General features: G+C 38.3%; 5 protein-coding genes across 5 annotated transcripts; 1 reads left to right on the top strand and 4 right to left on the bottom strand.

Moving 5' to 3' along the window:
- Window positions 1–678: 678 nt before the first annotated feature.
- Window positions 679–1,282, bottom strand: GCK72_021534 (uncharacterized protein; the record flags this gene model as incomplete). Its single annotated transcript, XM_003104581.1, has 3 exons — window positions 679–1,000; window positions 1,047–1,214; window positions 1,263–1,282. 3 exons carry the CDS (start codon window positions 1,280–1,282, stop codon window positions 679–681), a joined length of 510 nt encoding a protein of 169 aa, XP_003104629.1.
- Window positions 1,283–1,683: 401 nt separating this feature from the next.
- GCK72_021533 (uncharacterized protein) lies at window positions 1,684–5,986 on the bottom strand (the record flags this gene model as incomplete). Its single annotated transcript, XM_053734334.1, has 11 exons — window positions 1,684–1,780; window positions 1,827–1,887; window positions 1,946–2,022; window positions 2,739–2,819; window positions 2,864–3,110; window positions 3,156–3,595; window positions 3,645–3,726; window positions 3,909–4,061; window positions 4,108–5,345; window positions 5,398–5,550; window positions 5,598–5,986. 11 exons carry the CDS (start codon window positions 5,984–5,986, stop codon window positions 1,684–1,686), a joined length of 3,018 nt encoding a protein of 1,005 aa, XP_053583247.1.
- Window positions 5,987–6,136: 150 nt separating this feature from the next.
- On the bottom strand, window positions 6,137–7,123 carry GCK72_021532 (uncharacterized protein; the record flags this gene model as incomplete). The annotated part of the gene is made up of 6 exons (XM_053734333.1): window positions 6,137–6,245; window positions 6,298–6,366; window positions 6,428–6,508; window positions 6,805–6,879; window positions 6,960–7,043; window positions 7,092–7,123. 6 exons carry the CDS (start codon window positions 7,121–7,123, stop codon window positions 6,137–6,139), a joined length of 450 nt encoding a protein of 149 aa, XP_053583246.1.
- Window positions 7,124–7,853: 730 nt separating this feature from the next.
- GCK72_021531 (uncharacterized protein) lies at window positions 7,854–15,380 on the bottom strand (the record flags this gene model as incomplete). Its single annotated transcript, XM_053734332.1, has 27 exons — window positions 7,854–7,974; window positions 8,021–8,089; window positions 8,162–8,242; window positions 8,792–8,875; window positions 8,923–9,003; window positions 9,292–9,387; window positions 9,446–10,132; window positions 10,180–10,284; window positions 10,334–10,414; window positions 10,464–10,541; window positions 10,585–10,812; window positions 10,858–10,932; window positions 10,988–11,071; window positions 13,098–13,181; window positions 13,224–13,304; window positions 13,355–13,429; window positions 13,477–13,557; window positions 13,664–13,939; window positions 13,990–14,049; window positions 14,106–14,186; window positions 14,235–14,336; window positions 14,383–14,463; window positions 14,519–14,587; window positions 14,633–14,728; window positions 14,781–14,841; window positions 14,888–15,129; window positions 15,178–15,380. The coding sequence occupies 27 exons, from the start codon at window positions 15,378–15,380 to the stop codon at window positions 7,854–7,856; spliced, it is 3,462 nt and encodes a 1,153-aa protein (XP_053583245.1).
- A 1,082-nt stretch (window positions 15,381–16,462) lies between these two features.
- GCK72_021530 (uncharacterized protein) lies at window positions 16,463–20,513 on the top strand (the record flags this gene model as incomplete). The annotated part of the gene is made up of 11 exons (XM_053734331.1): window positions 16,463–16,503; window positions 16,557–17,012; window positions 17,070–17,294; window positions 17,345–17,563; window positions 17,621–17,890; window positions 17,935–18,585; window positions 18,643–18,909; window positions 18,963–19,199; window positions 19,266–19,496; window positions 19,551–19,712; window positions 19,769–20,513. The coding sequence occupies 11 exons, from the start codon at window positions 16,463–16,465 to the stop codon at window positions 20,511–20,513; spliced, it is 3,504 nt and encodes a 1,167-aa protein (XP_053583244.1).
- Window positions 20,514–20,784: the final 271 nt, after the last annotated feature.

The following is a 20,784-nucleotide window of genomic DNA, read 5'->3' as shown; positions in this document are numbered from 1 at the left end:
CCTAGTCTTTTGAGCGGTACTGTTATTCACATAAATCTTTTTTCTTCTTTTTTCAGACTTTCACAATAGTCTGCACAATTATGGAAAGAGACCTTGAGAAAATAATTGTGGAGTGTTATCGAATGGATGTAGTGTCGATACCTCTTATAATCCAATTATCCTATCTTGGATGTAACCACCGAACCATGCTTTTATTGTTATCGTCAATGAAATCCAAAAGTTTTTTAAAACTCATTTTTTGCCCATGTCTGAGAGATTCGAGAGTGGGTACTGTAACGGAGGAAACTGCGATTGCAACTAGTGGTACAGGACAGCCATTGTATTAGCAAGACTATAGATAATAATTATCTTTTCATGTATGAATTGTTTGAAATTGTTTAAAAATCAAACAATTATAATCATAATCGCTAACATTATATAATTATCTTCTCATGTATTGTTTAAAGGTTTTTAATAAGTTCAAAAAGTTATTTTCACACTTTCTCTAGCCCATAAAGAACGTATTGAACGGGTTTCACACGCTTATCATCATGCACTTTTTAAAAGGAAATTTCGATTTTTCCGGCTATCCGGTTTTTTGTGATAACAAAAAAAGATAATAAAAATTTTTTAATCTTTTTTGTAGCAAATATGTTTACATTTTAAAATGATAGTATGATCCCGATATTATTATCCTTCTCACTTGGTCCCTACAGTTACTTCACCATCGTAACCACTATCATCACTATCTGCATCCTCGAATTCCTTCTCCTCATCTGAATCCTTTCTCCCAACCATCGAATTGATATAGCTCAACTTCTGCTCACTATCCTTATCCCTTCCGTCCGCAGTATTTTGTTTCAGCATACCGATTAAATAAGTATCCCATATTGATTTGAGTTCGGTGGAGTAGCTCAAGTCATGAATTCGGGGTTTTTTGAAAATTGGAATCTTCTGAGGTATTTTGGGGGCGCTGGATTCTTTGGATTCTTCTTTGACACCAGTTTTAGTATCTTCAGATCTGAAACACAGAAATTTCACATTTCAATCGTATTGAGACCACTTACATTGACATATTTTGCATCTGACGTGTCCCCTCCAGTACCGATGGAGCATTGAGAGAATCCAGAAAGTCTGGATCCATAAAAATACTGTCATTGTACAGGAATTCATCCAACTTGTTCATTTGCTCATCCCATTTCATTATTTCTTCGATATCCCAGGATCTGGTGCATCTGAAAATTAGAATACCTTTTTATGTAGCTAAAAATCTAGGTACTTACCGTTTGCGATTTGAAATCATAGAAATCGGAAAATTTGATCCCTTGAAAGTGTTCCTGTCTTTCCTTTTTGATATCTAGGTTATCTCGTATCAATTGTTTCTTTTTGCAAGATTTTTTGTGTTTTTTATCGATACCGGTTTGGGTGGTCTTGATATCTGTGGGAAAAAATTACATTGACTTTTCATTCCTGGAAACAATGATTTTATAGATTTTACAAAAGTACAAAGGTATAGATTACTGTAGCAGAAGTGCCCAGGTTGAGATTATAAAACAATATCGGCTTATGTATCGCAATTTTATTTATAGGAAGAAAAATATAATTATTTAGAGGAACTACTGAAATTTCAAAGTCAGTGTCGCTAGATGGATTAAGAAAAACCTGGAGTGAAAGTTACGACTCGTTTTTTTGTATCCTTGAATGTTAATCACTATCTGAAACATCGTATATTGGAATACCGACAAATGTCATCGAGTTTGCATCAGATGAATCTTCCAGCTGCCGAGCGTCCCATTGCTTTCTGTAAAACTCATTCCTCTGAATCTCTTGCTTTCCCTTCAACTTACATTTTTGCCCCTACAGTATCTCCTGTTCTTCCGGTGTCTTTTATAGTAAACATAGCAATCACTGAAACTTATTCATTGAATATTAATGTAAATTCAATTCTACATGCCAACTTACACACAAACTTTCTCCTGAGTGAGAGGATGAGTGACGTGTTTTCCCGGAGGTAGTGGTAGGTTGCAGAATGTATTTGAGCAACTGAACAAAAAAATAAAATTGAGTGTATATTAGCACGACAAGCGTCTTACAACCGCGCTCTACCGAAACCGAAGAAAATCGTGAGCGAAATTTAGAGACTTACAGAAAACGAGACATTTTTCATGGAAATTTCGGTGGAGTGCAGTTGTTAGAACTGTGTCGAGCTAATAGAATCGTTTCAATAAGCTTACTTTGTTTCATGTTTTTCTATTTTTTTCAGTGTCCGTCATTGATGTTCGGTCTTCTCCGCAACTGAAAAAAAAACTATAGAATTCAGTGAAAAACATCAAAAAATTTACTCTGTTCCATGTTTTTTGGCCCGACTCTTCAAATTTCTTTTTCTCTTATTTTCCATGATCGATGTTCGGTCTTTTCCTGTTGTTCTATAATACAAATAGCAAGTACTGAAATATAGTTATCGATTATATAGATATATATGTTGTTAAGCTCACTTGCAAATCTTCTCCTTAGTGAGAGGGTGAACATTAAATTTTCCCGTAAGTAGAGTTCGTTTACAGAATATATTGGCGCAACTAGAAATAAACGGTTATCAGTTTTTCTGAAAGTCTTCTAAATAAAATTACTTTGTTTCATGTTTTTCTCTTCTTCTATAAGTTAAAGTTCTGATCACTTCTCGGTGTCTTCCATTTCTTTTATAATAATCATTGCAGGCACTGAAACTTAGATATCAACTACACATGAAATTTCAAGCTTACAGGCAAACTTTCTCCTTAGTTACAGGATTAACAACATTTTTTCCCGGAAGTAAGGTTACCTTGCACGCTGAGTTGGCGCATCTGAAAATAGTCGTAAAGGTTCAAATTCACAGGACTCATCTTACTTTTGATTTTCATACAATTTGCATCTGCATCCTATTTTATGTGATGGGATACCCTCGTTCTGTGAGCTATCACTGCTCATTTCTGCGCAAATGATACTAGGATCCTCTGATATTTCTTTCTCATGTGAAGACGAAATGACTGAAACTGGTTCCAATGGTGTGGAACATGAACTTTCAGAAGAATAAATGATCGGAACTTCTTCCTGTGGTGGCTTATAATAATTTGATACGTGGCAGCTGCGGATATCTGAAAAAGTTAATGTAAGTTGAGCACTCAGTAAAAACAACTTACTTTCACAACCCCCTTGAGTATCTAAATCTTCTGAAGACGGTATACTTGAAACTGTTTCTGATGTGGTTCCTGCTAAACTCCCAGAAGAATAAATGATCGGAACTTCTTCCTGTGGTGGCTCATAGCAATGCAACGTGTGAGAAGTGTTATTTGTAAAATCAGGCACGAATTCTTGATTCCAATCGGTTTCACTGTTATAGCTGCCCGGTAGATAGCAATCAAGTTCCTTCTCACGACTATATTGGTGTTCTTGAGAATTGTAGAATTCTTCATTGTCACATCCTAACGGATGATAGAAATTTGGTTGATTGTCATTGTTAGAGGTAGTGTCTTCCTCTATACCATTGATGGATCCCTCATTTTCCTCATCTGCCTCACTGTCTTCTTCCTCAATGACTCCCTCCTCAGTTGTAGTGACAGGATGAGTGGTATTTGAGCAACTGAATAGAAAAATTGATCAAGTGTGTAGAACTGTTTTAAGAATCTTACTTTCTTTCATGTTTTCCAGCCGCTTTCTTCAAATCCATTTTTCCCTTTGTTTCCGTAATCGGTGTTCGGTCTTTTCCTTTTTCTGTATAATACCTAGGGTTTTTTTGTGATTTAGTGTTTTCGATGTCATTGGGAAAATATTCAGAAAGGATACTGCCCCATTTATGCTTCGGCGGCAATGGCTTATAACAATTTGGTACGTGGCAGCTGGGGATGCCTGATAAAGATAATGTAGGTTGAGCACTCAGTACAAAATAAAATCACCTTCATAAACTAATTGTATAACAGGTTTCTCTGAAGGCGGGATGCTTGAATCTGGTTCGAATTCGGTTCCTACTGATCTTTCAGAAGAATAAATGATCGAAACGTCCTCCTGTGGTGGCATATAACAATTTGGTACATGACAGCTGCGGATATCTGATAAAGTCAATTTACTTTGACCATTCAGTACGAAAAAACATACGTTCATGAACCACTTGAGTATCTGGATCCTCTGAAGACGGGATGCTTGAAACTGGTTCCAATGTGGTTTTTGCTAAACTATCAGAAGAATAAATGATCGGAATGTCCTCCTGTGGTGGCTCATAACAATGCAACGTGTGAGAAGTGTTGAACTGATCTGTTTCCAGGTGTTCATACATAGGCACAAATTCTTGATTCCAATCGGTTTCACTGTTATAACTCCCCGGTTGATAGCAATCAAGTTCTTGGTCACAGCTATATTGGTATTCTTGAGATTCGGAGAACTGATCGCACTCTTGGGGTTCATTGTTATATTCTAACGGGTGAAAGCAATCGGTAGTGTCCCTGTTTATATCATTGGATGATTCTTCATCTTCCTCTTCCTCCTCGTCAGAATCTCTCTCACTATCTTCTTCCTCGATGACTTCCTCATCATCTGTCCCTGTCAACTGAGGAGCACAATAGGTGTTCCATAAATGTTGAACAGCGGAGGATATGTCAGAGAAAGTCTTGTGAGATTCCAATTCTTGACCAGACGCTTCATCCTGCTCTTCTTCTGAGTCCACATCATGATCTTCATTATTTTCAGCCGGAAAAAAGCCCTCAAATACAAGAATTGGAGGAGTTTCTATGTCTCGATGAAGATTGAAAGAATCTGCTCCGTAGCATCTGTGGGGACTGCTGGATGGTTCAGAGAGCAAGCCATCAATAAAATCGGGATGATCAAATAAATACTTCTCTGTGTCCACAGCATGCTCATCATTATTTTCAGCCGGAAACATCCTCTCAATTTCAAGATTTGGAGGAGATTCTATGTCTTTATGAACATTGAAAGGAATGCCTTCATTCAATTGGGGACTGCAGGAAGGTTCAGAGGACAAGTCATCAATAAAATCGGGATGATTAAAAGAATCCTCTGATATCCGCGCTTCAGGAAAGATTTTGGATAAGTCTTCGATAAAAGATGATAGGAAATTGGAACAGCTTTCAAATGGAATAGTCTCATGCTCAGTCCAAGTATATAATCTGTATTCCGGGTACGTGTCAAGGTTATTCCAAATCACGGATTCCGATGTCATTGGCGGGAATATGTCATCGATAGCTTTTTGCAGCAAAAACTCTTTGCTTGATTTTTCTAGATCTTCAAGAATGGTAAGACAGCCAGGGTGTACAACTTCAAAAAACGTGGTCAAGTCCTCAAGTCCTATTTCAGGTAAGTCTTCAGAAAGTGACTCAGTTCTGTAAAAAAATAAAACGTTTTAACATCAATGTTTAAAACATATGTACTTACAGTCTCGCTGTTTCTTCTAAATCGACAACTCGATTGTACTCAGTTTTCAAATACTTTTTGTAGCAGTCACTGCAAACCGGTATTCCTGTTGTGGGTAATTGAAATATATTTTTGTTGGATGGTAGAAGAGAATTGCATGACGGGATGTTGCATCTGGAATCGTTTTTTATAAGAGTCACAATTCTTATATAAAACCTTACTTTTTTCCTATAAAATTATTTTCTAAAACACTCTCAGTAGCGCCTTCCGTGTCAGATCTTGGAACCGGATTCTCTGAGCTGACCGGTTGATCTTCAGAATTTGCAAATTCTTCAGGTTCATTCACGTCCTCCTCTGTATCGTGGTTTGGTACCACGTTGTTGAAATCATCTTCGATCTCATCTACAATAGATTCTTCAGAAGATGTAGAATCATCCGATTCCGTGTCATCGTTTTCAGATTCCCAATCGCTAATATTTTCTTCACAATCTGAAGTGTCAGATGAGGACAACGCTTGTTTAGGTTTCGGCTTTAAACAACTTCTCCTTGTTCTTTTTGTGATATTTATCTTTTGATTTGTTTCAGTCCGTGAGTTGTTTTGCTTCTCCATCTTCTTCATATTTATTTCAGTAAAACCTTCGTTTTTATTCACACGTCTAGCTATAATCTTTATTACTTTCCGGTCTTTCCCTTTTTTCTTGTAGTAGCAATAGCATACTCTGAAACTCAGAAAATAGTAAAGAAATCCTTTGTCTCAACCTCACAGGCAAATCTTCTTCTTAGTCACAGGATGAGGCCTTAGGTCTTTCGGATAGTATTGTTGCTTACAAAATGTGTTGGCACAACTTTCACGAGCTTTCGGTTCCGTGCTGTAAAAATATTTGATCTTCTACTAAATCTTTTTCTTTTTCTTCAACTTACAACTTCTTCAGTTTTCCTGCTACCACTTCTCGATCGCGTCCATATTTTTTATAGTAGGCACAGCAATTACTGAAACTTAATTTTCAATTAAACCATTGTTGTTAAAATTATAGAAGTAATATAAACTGACATGCAAATCCGCTCTTTAGTGACAGGGTGAGCCGCGATTTTTCCTGGAAGTAGTAATATCTTGCACAGTGTGTTGCCGCAACTGAACGAACAAATTTAAGGAGAAAATGTCACGAAACTCACTGTGTTTTATGCTCTTTTCTTTTTCTATAAATTGTGACCACTTCTCGGTCTCTTCCATGTCTTTGAAAATAATCATAGCAGGCCCTGAAATGTAGTTTTTAAATACGGATGAGCCTTCGAGTTTACGAGCAGATCATTGTTTTTGTCGCAGGATGAGGCCGTAATTGTCTTGGATAGAATAGTTTGTTGCAGAATGTGTTAGCACAACTGAACAAAAAATTAATCGAATGTATCGAAACGCGTCAGATATCTCACTTTGTTTCATGTTGCTCGTTTCTTCTCTTCACTTCTCGGTCTTTCCCTTTGTTATAATAATATTGCCAGCAGGCACTGAAAATTATTTATTGACTACGGATAGTTTGCTACGACTTTCTTGACAACTTTCTACCCTTGTCAGTCAATTAACATACCGGCATACTCTCTCCTTAGTTGCCGGATGTCGTAGGAACTCGGCACCAGGACGTTTTAATTGTTGGCAGGATGTGTTGGCACATCTAGAAATAGTAATAAACTTAGCATTCATTTAAAATAATCTTTCTTACTTTATCAGTTCCTGTTCTTTTTCCAGGGACATATCTGAAAATCTGAAAACATTGAGTTGTTTATATAATAGGTACATATTAACGAAGCAATAAAAGTATAAATTACTGTAGTTTAGATGCTCAGGTTGAGATTACAGAAAGATTACAGACAGTCAGTGGTAAATGTATCAAGAGTTTATTTAGTTTCAGATGATTCAAGATTAACGATTCACTGCAAATGTTGGAGGTGTAGCATGTCGTTTCCTGAAAATCCTAGATTATTTATCGAACTAGATAATTTATCGACATCCATTACCTGCCTGGAAAGTTCAGTTTTTCTCAGTTGACGGTCCCTGCCTCTCTCAGAAGTCTAGTCGTGAATAGCCCCACGTAAAAGTATCAATTTGCAAGAAACATGTCATTTATTTTATCAACCCAGTTTATTGCGACGAAGTGCGAGAATATCTTTAGTTGTCTACGCCTATAAATTTCACGAGTACCAAAAAAGACAAATGTCCAGTTCTCGTTTTCTTATCAATGGTGGTGGTCTTATCTCTCACGATATTGCAAATAGTTTTTTTTTGTTTTCACGGGAAAAATTGTTCGGTTAGTCATACATAACGGTTTTTGATCATGATGTTCGGATATTTATTGTGTAGAAAAAATCTTTACAAACCAAAAACGGAGGGTATGTAATGCTAGAGAGGGAAGCTGAAGTTCTGAAAAAAAAGAAAAAAGTTATATGTTTAAAAAAAGATAATAGAAATCAACTCACAATTTTTTTTATTCGCAATCCATTTCAGATGAATCAGAATCGCTATCTGATTCTGAAGACTCTTCAATTGAAGAATCGTCAGAAGATATGGACGTCGTATCTGATTCACTTTCATATTTATCACGCTTGCTGTAAAACCAATTTATCTGAACTTCCCATGTTTGCTCTAACTTACAATTTCTTCACTTTTCCTGCTACCACTTCTCGATCACGTCCATTTCTTTTGAAGTAGTCATAACAAAGACTGAAACTTAATTGTCAGTTGAAAAACGTAGTGAATTTATAGTTATAATCATATAAGTAATTAAAAACTGACTCGCAAATCCGCTCTTTAGTGGCAGGGTGAACGACGTTTCTTCCTTGAAGTAGTAATTGCTTGCACAAGGTGTTGGCGCAACTGAACAACAATTGAAAAAGAAAATGTCAAGATACTCACTGAGTTTCATGTTTTTCTCTTCTTCTCCTTGTTACGATCACTTCTCGGTCTCTTCCTTTCCTTTTGTAGTAATTATAACATACTCTAAAACACAGATAACAATTAGGAAAAAAGAATATCCTCACGCTCACATGCAAATCTTCTCTTTAGTGACAGGATGAACAGCAATTTTTTTGGGAAGAAGAGTTTGCTTACAGAATATATTGGCGCAGCTGAAAAAAAACTACCAAGTTCGGAGAAGAACATCAAATAATTCACTTGGTTTTGTGTGTCTCTCTTCTTCTATTGGTTATGATAACTTCTCGGTAACTTCCATTTCTTTTGTAGTACTTATAACATGTTCTAAAGTACAGATAACAATTAGGAAAAAAGAATGTTCTCACGCTCACATGCAAATCTTCTCTTTAGTTGCAGGGTGAACGACGTTTCTTCCTTTAAGTAGTAATTGCTTGCACAAGGTGTTGGCGCAACTGAACAACAATTGAAAAAAGAAAATGTCAAGATACTCACTGAGTTTCATGTTTTTCTCTTCTTCTCTTTGTTACGATCACTTCTCGGTTTCTTCCATTTCTTTTGTAATAATTAAAGCAGGCACTAAAACTTAGATAATAATAAGGAAAAAGGAATATCCTCAAGCTTACGTGCAAATCTTTTCTTTAGTGACAGGATGAACAGCATTTTTTTGCGGAAGTAGTGTAGACCTACAAATCGTATTGGCGCAGCTGAAAAAAAACTATCAAGTTCGAAGAAAAACATTAAATAATTCACTGAGTTTCATGCTCTTTTCTTCTTCTATGAATTTGGATCACTTCTCGGTCTCTTCCATTTCTTTTATAACAATTATAGCAGGCACTGAAATTTAGTTGTCAACTACGAATGCGCTTTTGAGCTTACCGGCAAATTTTCTTCCTTGTCAAAGGATGGGAAACACTAAAAAGTAGTGGTTGCTTGCAAAATGTGTTGGCGCATCTGAAAATGTCAATAAACTTTACATTTAATATTTCTCTTACTTTTCCTTTTCGGGTGATAATTCTTTGTTTTCCTCCTCATCGGGCTGTTTTTGGATGCTCTCACTTTGAAAATCACAAGCGTCAATAGGGCATGAACTAAAAATATGGAAGATTTTCTGAGAACAGAATGTTCAGCTTTAAATGTTCAGCTTACTTGTCAACCTGCGTATCCTTCTCTGCCTGATCCGAAAAATTATCATCGTTCAGTTTTTCACAGTTATCAACAAAATGCTCCAAGTCCTTTCTCACAAATGAAGAAGAGATGCTGGGCACTGCCTCCAATGTTGTATACGAAACGGTTTCTGCAGAATCTTCAGAAGCGTCTATGGGAAAAGCGTAACCATGCTGAGGTTGGTAGGTATTGGAAATGCCATAACTACTGTTGAAATGCATTTCATGGTGATATGCCTCACGTTTGTCCATATAATTGTCTGCGATATTGGTTGGTTCTTGATATTGAAGTGGAGGGATGGGATTTGGATCGTGGTCAAAATTGTATTCTTGTGAATCTTTGAGTTGTTGACTCCGATAGATATCAGAAAAATGCCATTGAGTTCCATGGTTATGATTCACTGGTTGAATGTGATTTGAATAATCAGAAGTTATATTATTCGGGATGGTCGTTGGACTCGCCGAAGACACATTTGTCAAGCTTTTTGATTCACATTCTTGGCTGGAACTGGCACAGGGGGTGTTCTGCTCCGTTTCTTGTCGACCATCAACTTGTTCTTCATTATTATCACCTTGCAATGTATCCTCCTGACTATTATTCGTGTTCGGCACCCTGCCGAACATCTTCTCTTTTTGTTTTTCGTTCCTATAGTACTTCATTAAACATCCCCTATAATTAAAAGCCGTAAGTTAAAATTCTCATCAAAAACAACTCACCGGCATGTCAGCTCTCCTGTTTCCGGATGGGTACGTAACTTGTTTTTTTGTTGCCCGGCAAATACCTTGCGTTTCCTTTTTTTAGATTTGTTGCATGTGGTGCATCTGAAATTAACAGAGATTATGTGTTGACTAAAGAGTTTTGTTAACATACTTTTTACTTCGACTTGCAGCGACTTCTTGACCTACTGGCTCCTCAGATTGCGGAGCAGAGCGGACTATCTTATAACAGTCACTAAAACGTGTCAGATTCTCCTAGATTTTGATTTTATTATAGTACTCACTGGCATAGCTTTGTCCGGACTCCTAATTTAACAAACATGATAGGTTTCCGCCGTATAAGTTCCATGCATTTTTCGCATCTTAAAGTACTTTCTATTTTGAGATAAATTGTTATAGACTCACGTTTCTTTCGGAGGTTCTTGTATTATATTTTCATGTGTAATCTGGGCGGGGTTTTCAAGATCTAATTGCACTGGACACTCTTCTACAATGTCTTCCGAGATGTTTGGACTAGCCTGGTCGTCAGAGGATTCAATTTCTATTAAATCTTCATTCAAATCTGATACTGGTGCTGAATTGTTTCCCACTGAGCTTTTACAACCTTCAGGTAGCGGTGAATCACATTCCGATCTAAGAATTAGCGGATATTCATAAGTTCAAACAAAAGCAACTCACTTTTCATTCACTGCTAATCTTTCTGCCGCAATTACTCTCTCGTACTCACTTTTCAAGTATAACTTGTAGCAGTTACTAAAAAACCAACTCTAATTTAAAAAAAAATTTTGATGTGAATAAACTGACTTACCAGCACACCAACATTCCGGTAGAAGGCAAGTGGAATGATGCCGAGTCTGGTGTAATAAGAGAATGGCATGACGGAATAGAGCAGCTTAAATAATTGGTTGGAGGGACTGATAAGGGGTTTGGACTCGCAAAGCCTGGGTTACTGTAGAACCTAGTTTGAGTGTACATTCCATTCCGATCAAAAGTGTAGTTCAATAACTACAGTAGTTTGCTTCAATTAATTGTCACATGTAACTGTAGCCTAAGATTCACGAAAAGAGACAAAAAGAACGATTGCAATGAAACCGATACTCAACCGATATATCTTCTTTTTGATGACCTTGCCTGCAATACGATTTTCTGCACTTTCTAGCTAGACGGGTGGGTTTATAAAAGGTACACTGATAAGAAGGTGGCCTGTAACCAGAAATGAAAACATGAACAAATATAACTGAAACTAGAAATAATGGATTCATTCAAAAATAGTCAGATTAGTCAGAATGTTCCTGAGTTATAAGACTGCAGAAATGTTGGAAGTGTAGCATGTTGTTTTCTTGTTTTCTGGAAATCATAATTCACTAAATTTTGGATAATTAACTCGCCTAGATAATTCATCAATATCCAAACCTGCCGATCCCTGCCTGTCTCAAAAGACTAGTGGTGAATAGCCAACCGTAAAAGTATCAATTCGCGAAAAAAGTGTCATTTATTTTTATCAACCCAGTTTATTGCGAAGAAGTGCGATAATTTTTTTTCTACGCCTATAAATTTCACGCGTACCAAAAAAAGACAAATGTCCAGTTTTCGTTTCCTTATCAATGATCTTATCTCTCAAACCGTTTTTTTTGTTCTCACGGGAAAAGAAAATCTTTCGATTAGTCATTCATAACGGTCTTTGATCATGTTCGGATATTTATTGTGTGGAAGCAATCTTTAAAGACATAAAACTGGCAAGCTGAAGTTCTGAAAAAAATTACTGGTTTTTCGTTTAATAGTACATATAAATAAACTCACACGACAACATCCTCACTTTTACCACGGTCGATCATGTCCATATGTTTTATAATAGTAACAGCAATTACTGAAACTTAATTATTATTTAAGAAACATAGTTAAGTTATAGTTATCATCAGTGTGTGCTTTCGAAATTTTTATTTCGAAAAATTCAGATTTCGAAAGATCTTTCGAAAGATTTTTCGAAAGATCTTTCGATAATCTTTCGAAAAAAATTCGAAAGATTTCGAATCTTTCGAAAACCTTTCGAAAAAATTTCGAAAGATTTCGAAACTTTCGAAAATCTTTCGAAAAAATTTCGAAAGTTTCGAAATCTTTCGAAATTCTTTCGAAAGATCTTTCGAAAGATCTTTCGAAAGATTTTCCGAAAGATTTTCCGAAAGAAACCGAAAGTTGTTTCAAAAACAATTTTCGCTAAAGAGAGCGCGGAGTGGGATTTCGGAGCATCGTTGTTGTTTTCAAATTCAATTTTTTTTCTTTTTTTGTTGGTACTTTCAATTAACCAGTCTTTTGGAGATTAAATATAAGTTCAGGGGAAATTTTGAAAATTTATTGCTATAAAACACCAAAACTTCACTGAATTTGGTAGAAGACGGCTGATTTGTAATTTTTGTATACTGTATGAAAACTTTTTTGCTATGCGCCTTTAAAGCTACAGTAATTAATTTCGAAAGATCTTTCGAAAGATCTTTCGAAAATCTTTCGAAGAATCTTTCGAAAGATCTTTCGAAAATCTTTCGAAGAATCTTTCGAAAGATCTTTCGAAAAAATTTCGAAAAAATTTCGAAAAATTTCTTTCGAAAAAATTTCGAAATTTTTTCGAAAGATCTTTCGAAAGATTTTTCGAAAATCTTTCGAAAAAATTTCGAAATAATTCTTTCGAAATAATTTCGAAAAAATTTCGAAAGATCTTTCGAAAGATTTTTCGAAAATTCTTTCGAAATTGCTTCGAAGGCACACACTGGTTATCATTATAAAAATTATAAAAAAACTGACTCGCAAATCCGCTCTTTTGTGACAGGATGAGCCACGTGTCTCCCCGGAAGTAGTAAGCGCTTGCAGAATGTGTTGGCGCAACTGAACTGAAAATTGGAAAAAGAAAATGTCAAGAATCTCACTTAGTTTCATGCTCTTTTCTTCTTGTATGAATTTGGATCACTTCTCGGTCTCTTCCATTTCTTTTATAATAAATGTAGCAGGAACTGAAAATTAGTGATTAGTTACAAATGAGCCATCAAACTTACTAGCAAATCTTCGTCTCAGTCACAGGATGAGTTCTCAAGTTTTTTGGATGGATTAGCTTTTTGCAGAATGTGTTGGCACAACTGAACAAAAAATTAATCAAAAATGTCTCGAAACGAATCAAGTATCTCACCTTATCTCATACTGCTCTTTTCTTCCCTCTGTTCCTCGGTCTTTTCCTTCTTTTATGTAGTAATTATAACATGTTCTAAAATTTAGATAACAGTACGAAAAAAGGAATATCTTCTACCTTACCTGCAAATCTTCTCCTTAGTAATAGGATGATACCTAATGTTTCGCGGAAAAAGTGTTCCCTTACAGAGATTGTTAGCGCATCTAAAAAAAGTTGTCTTATTTTTGACCTTCTTATATGGATCACCATTGAATGGCAAGTCTCCATTTGCGGATAATATTGATGAACACTTATAATTGTTTAGCTTACTTGTCGCTCTGCGCATCCTTCTGTTGCTTCCCTGGTTGATGAGCAATACTTTCTTCTTGGCAGCAAATAGCAGGATTTTCTGTGTTTGATGCTAGAGCAGTGGTCCACGCACCAAAATCTGAGTTCTGCTTGGAGCGCTCAAAATTTTGAGTGGGCTCTATTATTGGGACATGTTCCGACGTAAGCACTGTTATAAGCTTAGTGGGTGATTCTGGAATATCGGCAGATGCCACCCCCTTTCCATTTGTTGGATCTTCATGAGCGTTCTTTTGCTTTCTGTAAAACCCATTTCTTTGAATTCCCTACTTTTCCTTCCTTCAACTTACATTTTTGCTCCTACACTATCTCCGGTCCCTCCAGTTATTTCATAGTAGGCATAGCAAGCACTGAAACTTATTCATTGGATAATAATGTAACTTGAAGTTTACATCTGCCAACTTACACACAAATTTTCTCCTTAGTGATAGGATGAGTGGCGTGTTTTCCCGGAGGTAGTGGTAGGTTGCAGAATGTATTTGAGCAACTGAACAAAAACTTATTGGAGTTTATAAAACCGTTTAAAGAATCTTACTTTGTTTCAAGCTTTTCGGCCCTTCTCTTTGCATCTATTTTTCTCCTCATTAAAATCACTTCTCGGTCTTTACCATTTCTTTTATAATACCAACAGCATTCACTGAAATCTAGTGATCACTTACAGATATATCTGTAGTTAAGCTTACATGCAAACATTCTCATTAGTTACAGGGTGAACATTAAACTTTCCCGGAAGTAGAGCTCGCTTACAAAGCGCATTGGCGCAACTGAAAATAAAAGGCTTTCAGTATTTTGAGAATATGCCAAAAAAATTTAAATTACATTGTTTCGTGTTTCACTCTTCTTCTCACTGTTTTGAATATTGTTTGGTCTTTTCCTGAGTTGGCGCATCTAAAAAAGGTTATCAGGGTTCACATTTACAGGACTCATTTTTACTTTTGATCTTCAAACAATTGGCATTTGTTAGCATTCTTTTGTGAGGAATTTGGGACACTCTTGTTTTGCGATTCTTGACTTTTTGTGGAGCACAAGCTAAAAACAATTTTTACGTTACTAGTACAAATTGAAATAGCCATCAGCCTACTTGGAACTATTCGGTGCCTTTTGCGGGGAGCTCGGATTATAACAATTTGGTACATGGATGTCTGAAAAAGTTAATGTAAGTTGAGCACTCAACACAAATAAACCTACTTTCATAAACTACTTCAATATCGGGATCCTCTTTTTCCGGGAACGGTATCTGAGATGGCGGCCAGTAAGGAACTTGTTGAGAATTTGTCTCAGGTGTGTACCCAAACAAGGGGTGCTTCATTATTGGAGACATAGGTCTCAAGAAGGGAGGTTGGTACCCAGGGTACCCAGGTAGCATGGGGTACGGTAGCTGCTGTGGGACGGCTTCCACACTTTCCTTGTGAAGGTAACGGTAACAAAGGCTGCAAAGGAGAAAACAAAGAAAATATCGATTTGGGTAAAACACTCACGCGGGAGATACTGAGGGGATACCCACGCTTGGGTTCAGAGTCGCAGGGGTGCCTACCAGCTCAGTGGGTGTTTCCAGTAGTGAAAATGGCACTGGGCTGTCGACATGTGGATTAGGAGGAGCTGTAGGCGTCTCGACCAGTCTCGGAGTAGTCAAACCCCTTGAATTGTACAGAGAGGAATAGAAACTTGAAAATTCGGCCATTTCTTTGCTGAATTTTGCGATCTGAATAAGAAATTTGGGTGAAAAAAAGTTCAATATAAATCTAAAAAGATCAGTGAGACACAAAATGTTCTTTACAGTTTTCCGCAATTTGTTCCGCCGATCAGCAAGTTTCCGATTTCTTACGCAGAGGAAGGTGGAGACTGTTTTTTTTCGGTTTGAATTTCTATGTTTTGAATTTTGAGACTCAGTGTCAGACATGGAATATAATCATTGCTATATTAATCCAAAACTGGTGTCTACAGTAATGCGTACAGTAACCTACAGTAATTTCCACCAACTTTTCGTGAAGGAATAGTTGATACAGTACTCTAAATAGTCTACAGAGTTGTTTGGACATAGTAACCAATTAATGGTAATTAAATTAAACTGTTTAGAAAAAATGGAACAATCGAACAGTTACAAATAAAAAGTCACCGTCACCAAAAATAAATCGTTTTCTGCAGGGAGTGAGACCCCCTAACGGAACTCTGTCACTCATCAATCACGTCTTCTCTCGTCTTGGCTTTCAAAAGATCATCACAAATCATCGTCAATAAATTACACGGGGGTGGCGATTTGACAGAGAAGAAGCGAAAAAATTGATGTGAGATAGAATTCCGATAGAAAATTTTGACAAGGGGGTCTCTGTCTCTACAGCAAACGTTTCTTTTTCACTTGTGACTTTTTAATTGTAACTGTTCGCTGGTTCCAATTTTTCCTTTGCATAGTTACAATATTAGGAATCCTCTAGGGCTGCTATGGATAAAGTTGTGTTAAGGAACTGTATTTTTTCCAGGTTACTGTAATTTGAACTAATTCCAGATGCTACAACTGTTCCGTCTCTCTTGGAACAAAACCCGACTATTTACATCCAAAATCGAAGAAACCTGCATGCGGGTAACTCACGTAGACTACAGTAACCCAAACAAAGAAATTTATAGACTTTGCTACATATACTATCAACGGAAACAATGGGACAGACCGGTGCATGCGAAGAAAAAGTATCAGTAGGTTTTTCTGTCGGTTACTGTACTTTGAAAACATTTCTAGATGCTCCAACGACACTTGTTTCACTGTGATGAATGAAGGGACCACGTTTATACATCCGAAGACAAAGAAAATTGTTTGTCGGTGGGCTTTTTCTATAAGAAATCGACCTACAGCGGAAAATTTCAGATACTGTCATGACAAATTCGTGACACAAGAAACGCAACGTAAGGAAGCTGAGGAATCAGAAAATCGATCAAAACTGCCGGTTCCGTTCATCGAACCACCGAAGGAGCCAGCACCCTCCAGTGCTTGTGTCAAGGCGTTGTCTGAGATATTCCCTGCTCTGAAACGAACGGAAATTGTGGATCCAGTGCCAAAAGATGTTTATTTGGAGGGGTTGAAGATAGCTATGGAAATGAAGTTACAAGAACCAGTGGGTACCGTCTCTGTGAGTGAAGAACTTCCGAACCCTGACAGGCCAATTTCTGTGAAAGATCACTCGTCATGCTCCCGGCGCAAGACTCACATCACAGACAGGTCTCCCTCCACCACCCTTCGACTCTGTTGTGATCCAACCTGTAAGGAGCCACTAGTCACTCTTGGCTTCAAACATCCATATATGACTGGCGAGAGGTGTTGTAGGTGAGTTGAACCTTTGAAAATTTCACTTCCCTTCTCCCTTAAACTTAAATTTTTCAGCAAGTGCTACCAGCGTTATCGCTTACTTAAACAAAAGAATGTACCATGGGGACCGTTCAAGTCATGTGTAAACCCGTCTTGTGAGAGACTAACGGAAAAGGAAGGAATGTGCCGATTTTGCTTCGAAACCGAATTTACTGCTATATGCGCCATGCCCGACTGCAACAGGCTACTGAAAAATCATACAGTGCGACGTCATCCTGATAGCGGGAAACCTGTTTGTCTGTAAGTGAATTGTTATAGAGAGATTGTTTTCAGAATTAGTTTTTTTGCAGCCTCTGTTATAAAAAAATCCAGAAGCAAGACAAAGTGTCTGGAAATGTCTCTAACTTGGCCGCGCTGCCTGCAACCGTCTGTTTTGTACCTCAAGAGCCTCCTAACCCTAGCAAGTTAAATTCCACCACCCTTCGACTCTGTTGTGATCCAACCTGTAAGGAGCCACTAGTCACTCTTGGCTTCAAACATCCATATATGACTGGTGAGAGGTGTTGTCGGTGAGTTGAACCACTGAAAATTTCACTTCCTTTCTCCCTTGAACTCAAATTTTTCAGCAACTGCTACCACCGTTATCGCTTACGTAAACAAAACAATGTACCATGGGGACCCTTCAAGCCATGTGCAAACACATCCTGCGAGAGACTAACGGGAAAGAAGGCGCTGTGTCGTTTTTGCTTTCGAGAGCAATACAAAGTTTTTGAAAATCCCTCCACCAGACTGCCTACAACCGACTGTTTTGTACCTTTTTTAGATCCACCTTCTGATTTAGCTACGGAAACCGAACCATCTCCACATCTTGATGAGTCATTTCCAAAGTTACCAGGGTACCTAGTTTTTCGCATACTTTTTTAAACTGAAAAATTTTCAGATCTAGCAAGCCCGTTGTCTTTGAAACTTCCGAATCTGTACTCGTCCCCATAGCCCCCATGATCCATCCACTCCTTGAAACTTCTGAAGTTTGCATAACCCCCATACCATTGCCAGCCACTATACTGCCTTCTCCGGAGCTATCCCAACGCATCATGTTTGCTGCTCCAGAGCCCTTTACTGTTTCTCCCCCTGAAGCCTCCCCTGCCACGAACCAAACTTTTCAATTGATTGGGGAAACTTATAGTTTCCTAACTCGGCCCGACCCCGCGTTTTTGGAAAGGAGTGCAGTTACTCAGGAAGCGCGGAAGGATTTTCCGGCAGTCCATGATCCAAACTACTACAGTTCCGTGTTTAACACAAGAGGATTAAGCACACCGGGACTAGTGGCTACTCCAGTGCCACTACTGAGCCTTTCCACACTTTCGAAAGCTCCTCAACCAGAGTCTATCGCAGTGCAAAGCAAAGAACCTCCAAACTTTGCCCAGCCAATTTCTGTGAAAGATCACTCTTCATGCTCCCGGCGCGTGACTTACAGCACAGACAAGTTTCTCTCCACCGCCCTTCGGCTCTGCTGTGATCCATCCTGTAAACAGCCACTAGCCACTCTTGGCTACAGTCATCCATTTATGATCGGTGAGAGGTGTTGTCGGTGAGTTGAACATCTGAAAGTTTCACATTTCGTCTCCCTTTAACTCAAAATTTCCAGCCAGTGCTACAAGCGTTATAAGGCACGTGAACAATACAATGTCCCATGGGGACCGTCTAAGCCATGTGCAAATCCATACTGTGAGAGACTAACGGAAAAGAAAGCGATGTGTCGGTTTTGCTCCCGGGAGCAAGACAAAGTTTCTGGATATTCCTCTACGCTACCTGGTACAGACTGTTCTGTACTTTTTTCTAATCCTCCTTCTGATGCAGCTACGGAAACAGAACCAACTCCACATCTTGATGAGTCATTTCCAAAGTTACCAGGGTACCGAATTTTCTTCATACTTTTTGTTTCAAGTGGAAAATTTTTATATTCAGGAAGCCTGCCGTCCTTGAAGTTTCTGGACCGGGGCAAGTCACCTCTATCTCCATGTCACAGCCAGCCACTATACTACCTATTCCGGAGCCTCCTGTTTCCATTGTCCCGATACCATTTCAAGAGACTCCTAACCCTAGCAATCCAAGTTCCACCACACTTCGACTCTGCTGTGATCTGACCTGTAAGCGGCCACTAGCCACTCCTGGTTACAGACATCCATTTATGACTGCTGAGAGGTGTTGTAGGCGAGTTGAACATCTGAAAATTTCACATCTCTTTTCCCTTGAAGTAAATTTTTTCAGCAAATGCTACAACCATTATTTCTTACGTAAACAAAGAAATGTCCCATACGGACCGTTCAAGCCATGTGCAAACCCATCCTGTAAGAGACTAACGGAAAAGAAAGCACTGTGTCGGTTTTGCTACAAAATCAAATGGAATAAAACTGAAAAATGCGCCATGCCCGAGTGCAACAGAATACTGAAACAAAAGACAGTGAAACGTCATCCTGATAGCTGGAAACCTGTTTGTATGTAAGTAAATTATTATGAAGGGATTGTTTTCACAATTAGTTTTTTTTTTTGCAGCACCTGTCATAGAAAAATCCGGAAGCAAGACAAAGATGCTAGAGCAATCCCTATCCTGGCTACGCTACCTGCAACAGACTGCTATGTATCTTTTTCTAATCCATCTTCAGATTTAGCTACGGGAATTAAACCATCTTCACATCTTGATGAGCCATTTTCAAGGTTACCAGGGTGCCGAGGCTTCCGCATACATTTTGTTTAAACTGAAACCTTTTCAGATCTAGCAAGCCAGTTATCCTTGAAGTGTCGGGATCTGATCTCGTCCCCATACTCTCTGTACCACAGCCAATTACCACAGTTTCGATGCCGGAACCAATCCCCATAGCCCCTGAAGCACAGCCAGACACTATACTGCCTATTCCGGAGATATCCCCACGCAACCTGTTTGCAGCTCCAGAACCCTTGCCTGTTTCTAAATCTGATGACCTCTTCATAAGCTCCCCTACCACGGACCAAACTTTTCAATTGATTGGGGACACTTATAATATTCAAACAAGCCCCGACACCGCGTTTTCTGAAAGGAGTGTAGTTACTCAGGAAGCGCGGAAAGATGCTGCACGAGTCCTTAGCAATGATCCAATCGTCTACAGTTCTATGTTCAACACAAGGGGATTAAGCACACCAGGACTGGTTGCTACTCCAGTGCCATTACTGAGTCCGCCCACATCTTCAACAGCACCTCAACCAGTGTCTATCGCAGTGACCGATGAGCATTTGTGTGGTGGTCCCAGTTCATCACCCGAACAATTTTTCAATCCATACATCCTCCCATTTCACCCCGTGTTACCTGGATACCCAGCACCCTTCCTGAGACCAATGTCTCCAATAATGAAGCACCCCTTGTTTGGGTATACACCTGAGACGAATTCTCAGCAAGTTTCCTACTGGCCGCCATCCCAGATACCGTTCCCGAAAAAAGAAACAACAGAAGATTCTGATGGAGAATTTAACAGTGATAAGTAGGCTGAGTGGCTAATTCAATTTGTTCTGGAAATATCTTTTCAATTTTCAGCTCGTGCTCCACAAAAAGTCTAGAATTACAAAACGAGGGTATCCAGGAATCACCATATAAAAAAAGAAGCCAATTCAAATTGTTGGAAGATCAAAAGTGAAAATTAGTCATGTAAATGTGAACCCTGAAAACTGTTTTTTAGATGCGCCAACATAGCTTGCCATCTCACCTTACTTAAGAGAAAGTTCAGGTCTCATCCTGTCACTAAAGAGAGAGTTTGCA

This window comes from Caenorhabditis remanei, chromosome V (genome assembly GCF_010183535.1).
Source record: "Caenorhabditis remanei strain PX506 chromosome V, whole genome shotgun sequence".
NCBI lineage: Eukaryota > Metazoa > Nematoda > Chromadorea > Rhabditida > Rhabditidae > Caenorhabditis > Caenorhabditis remanei.
The sequence above is the reverse complement of the archived record's forward strand: the minus strand, read 5'-3'. Positions and strand labels throughout refer to the sequence as shown.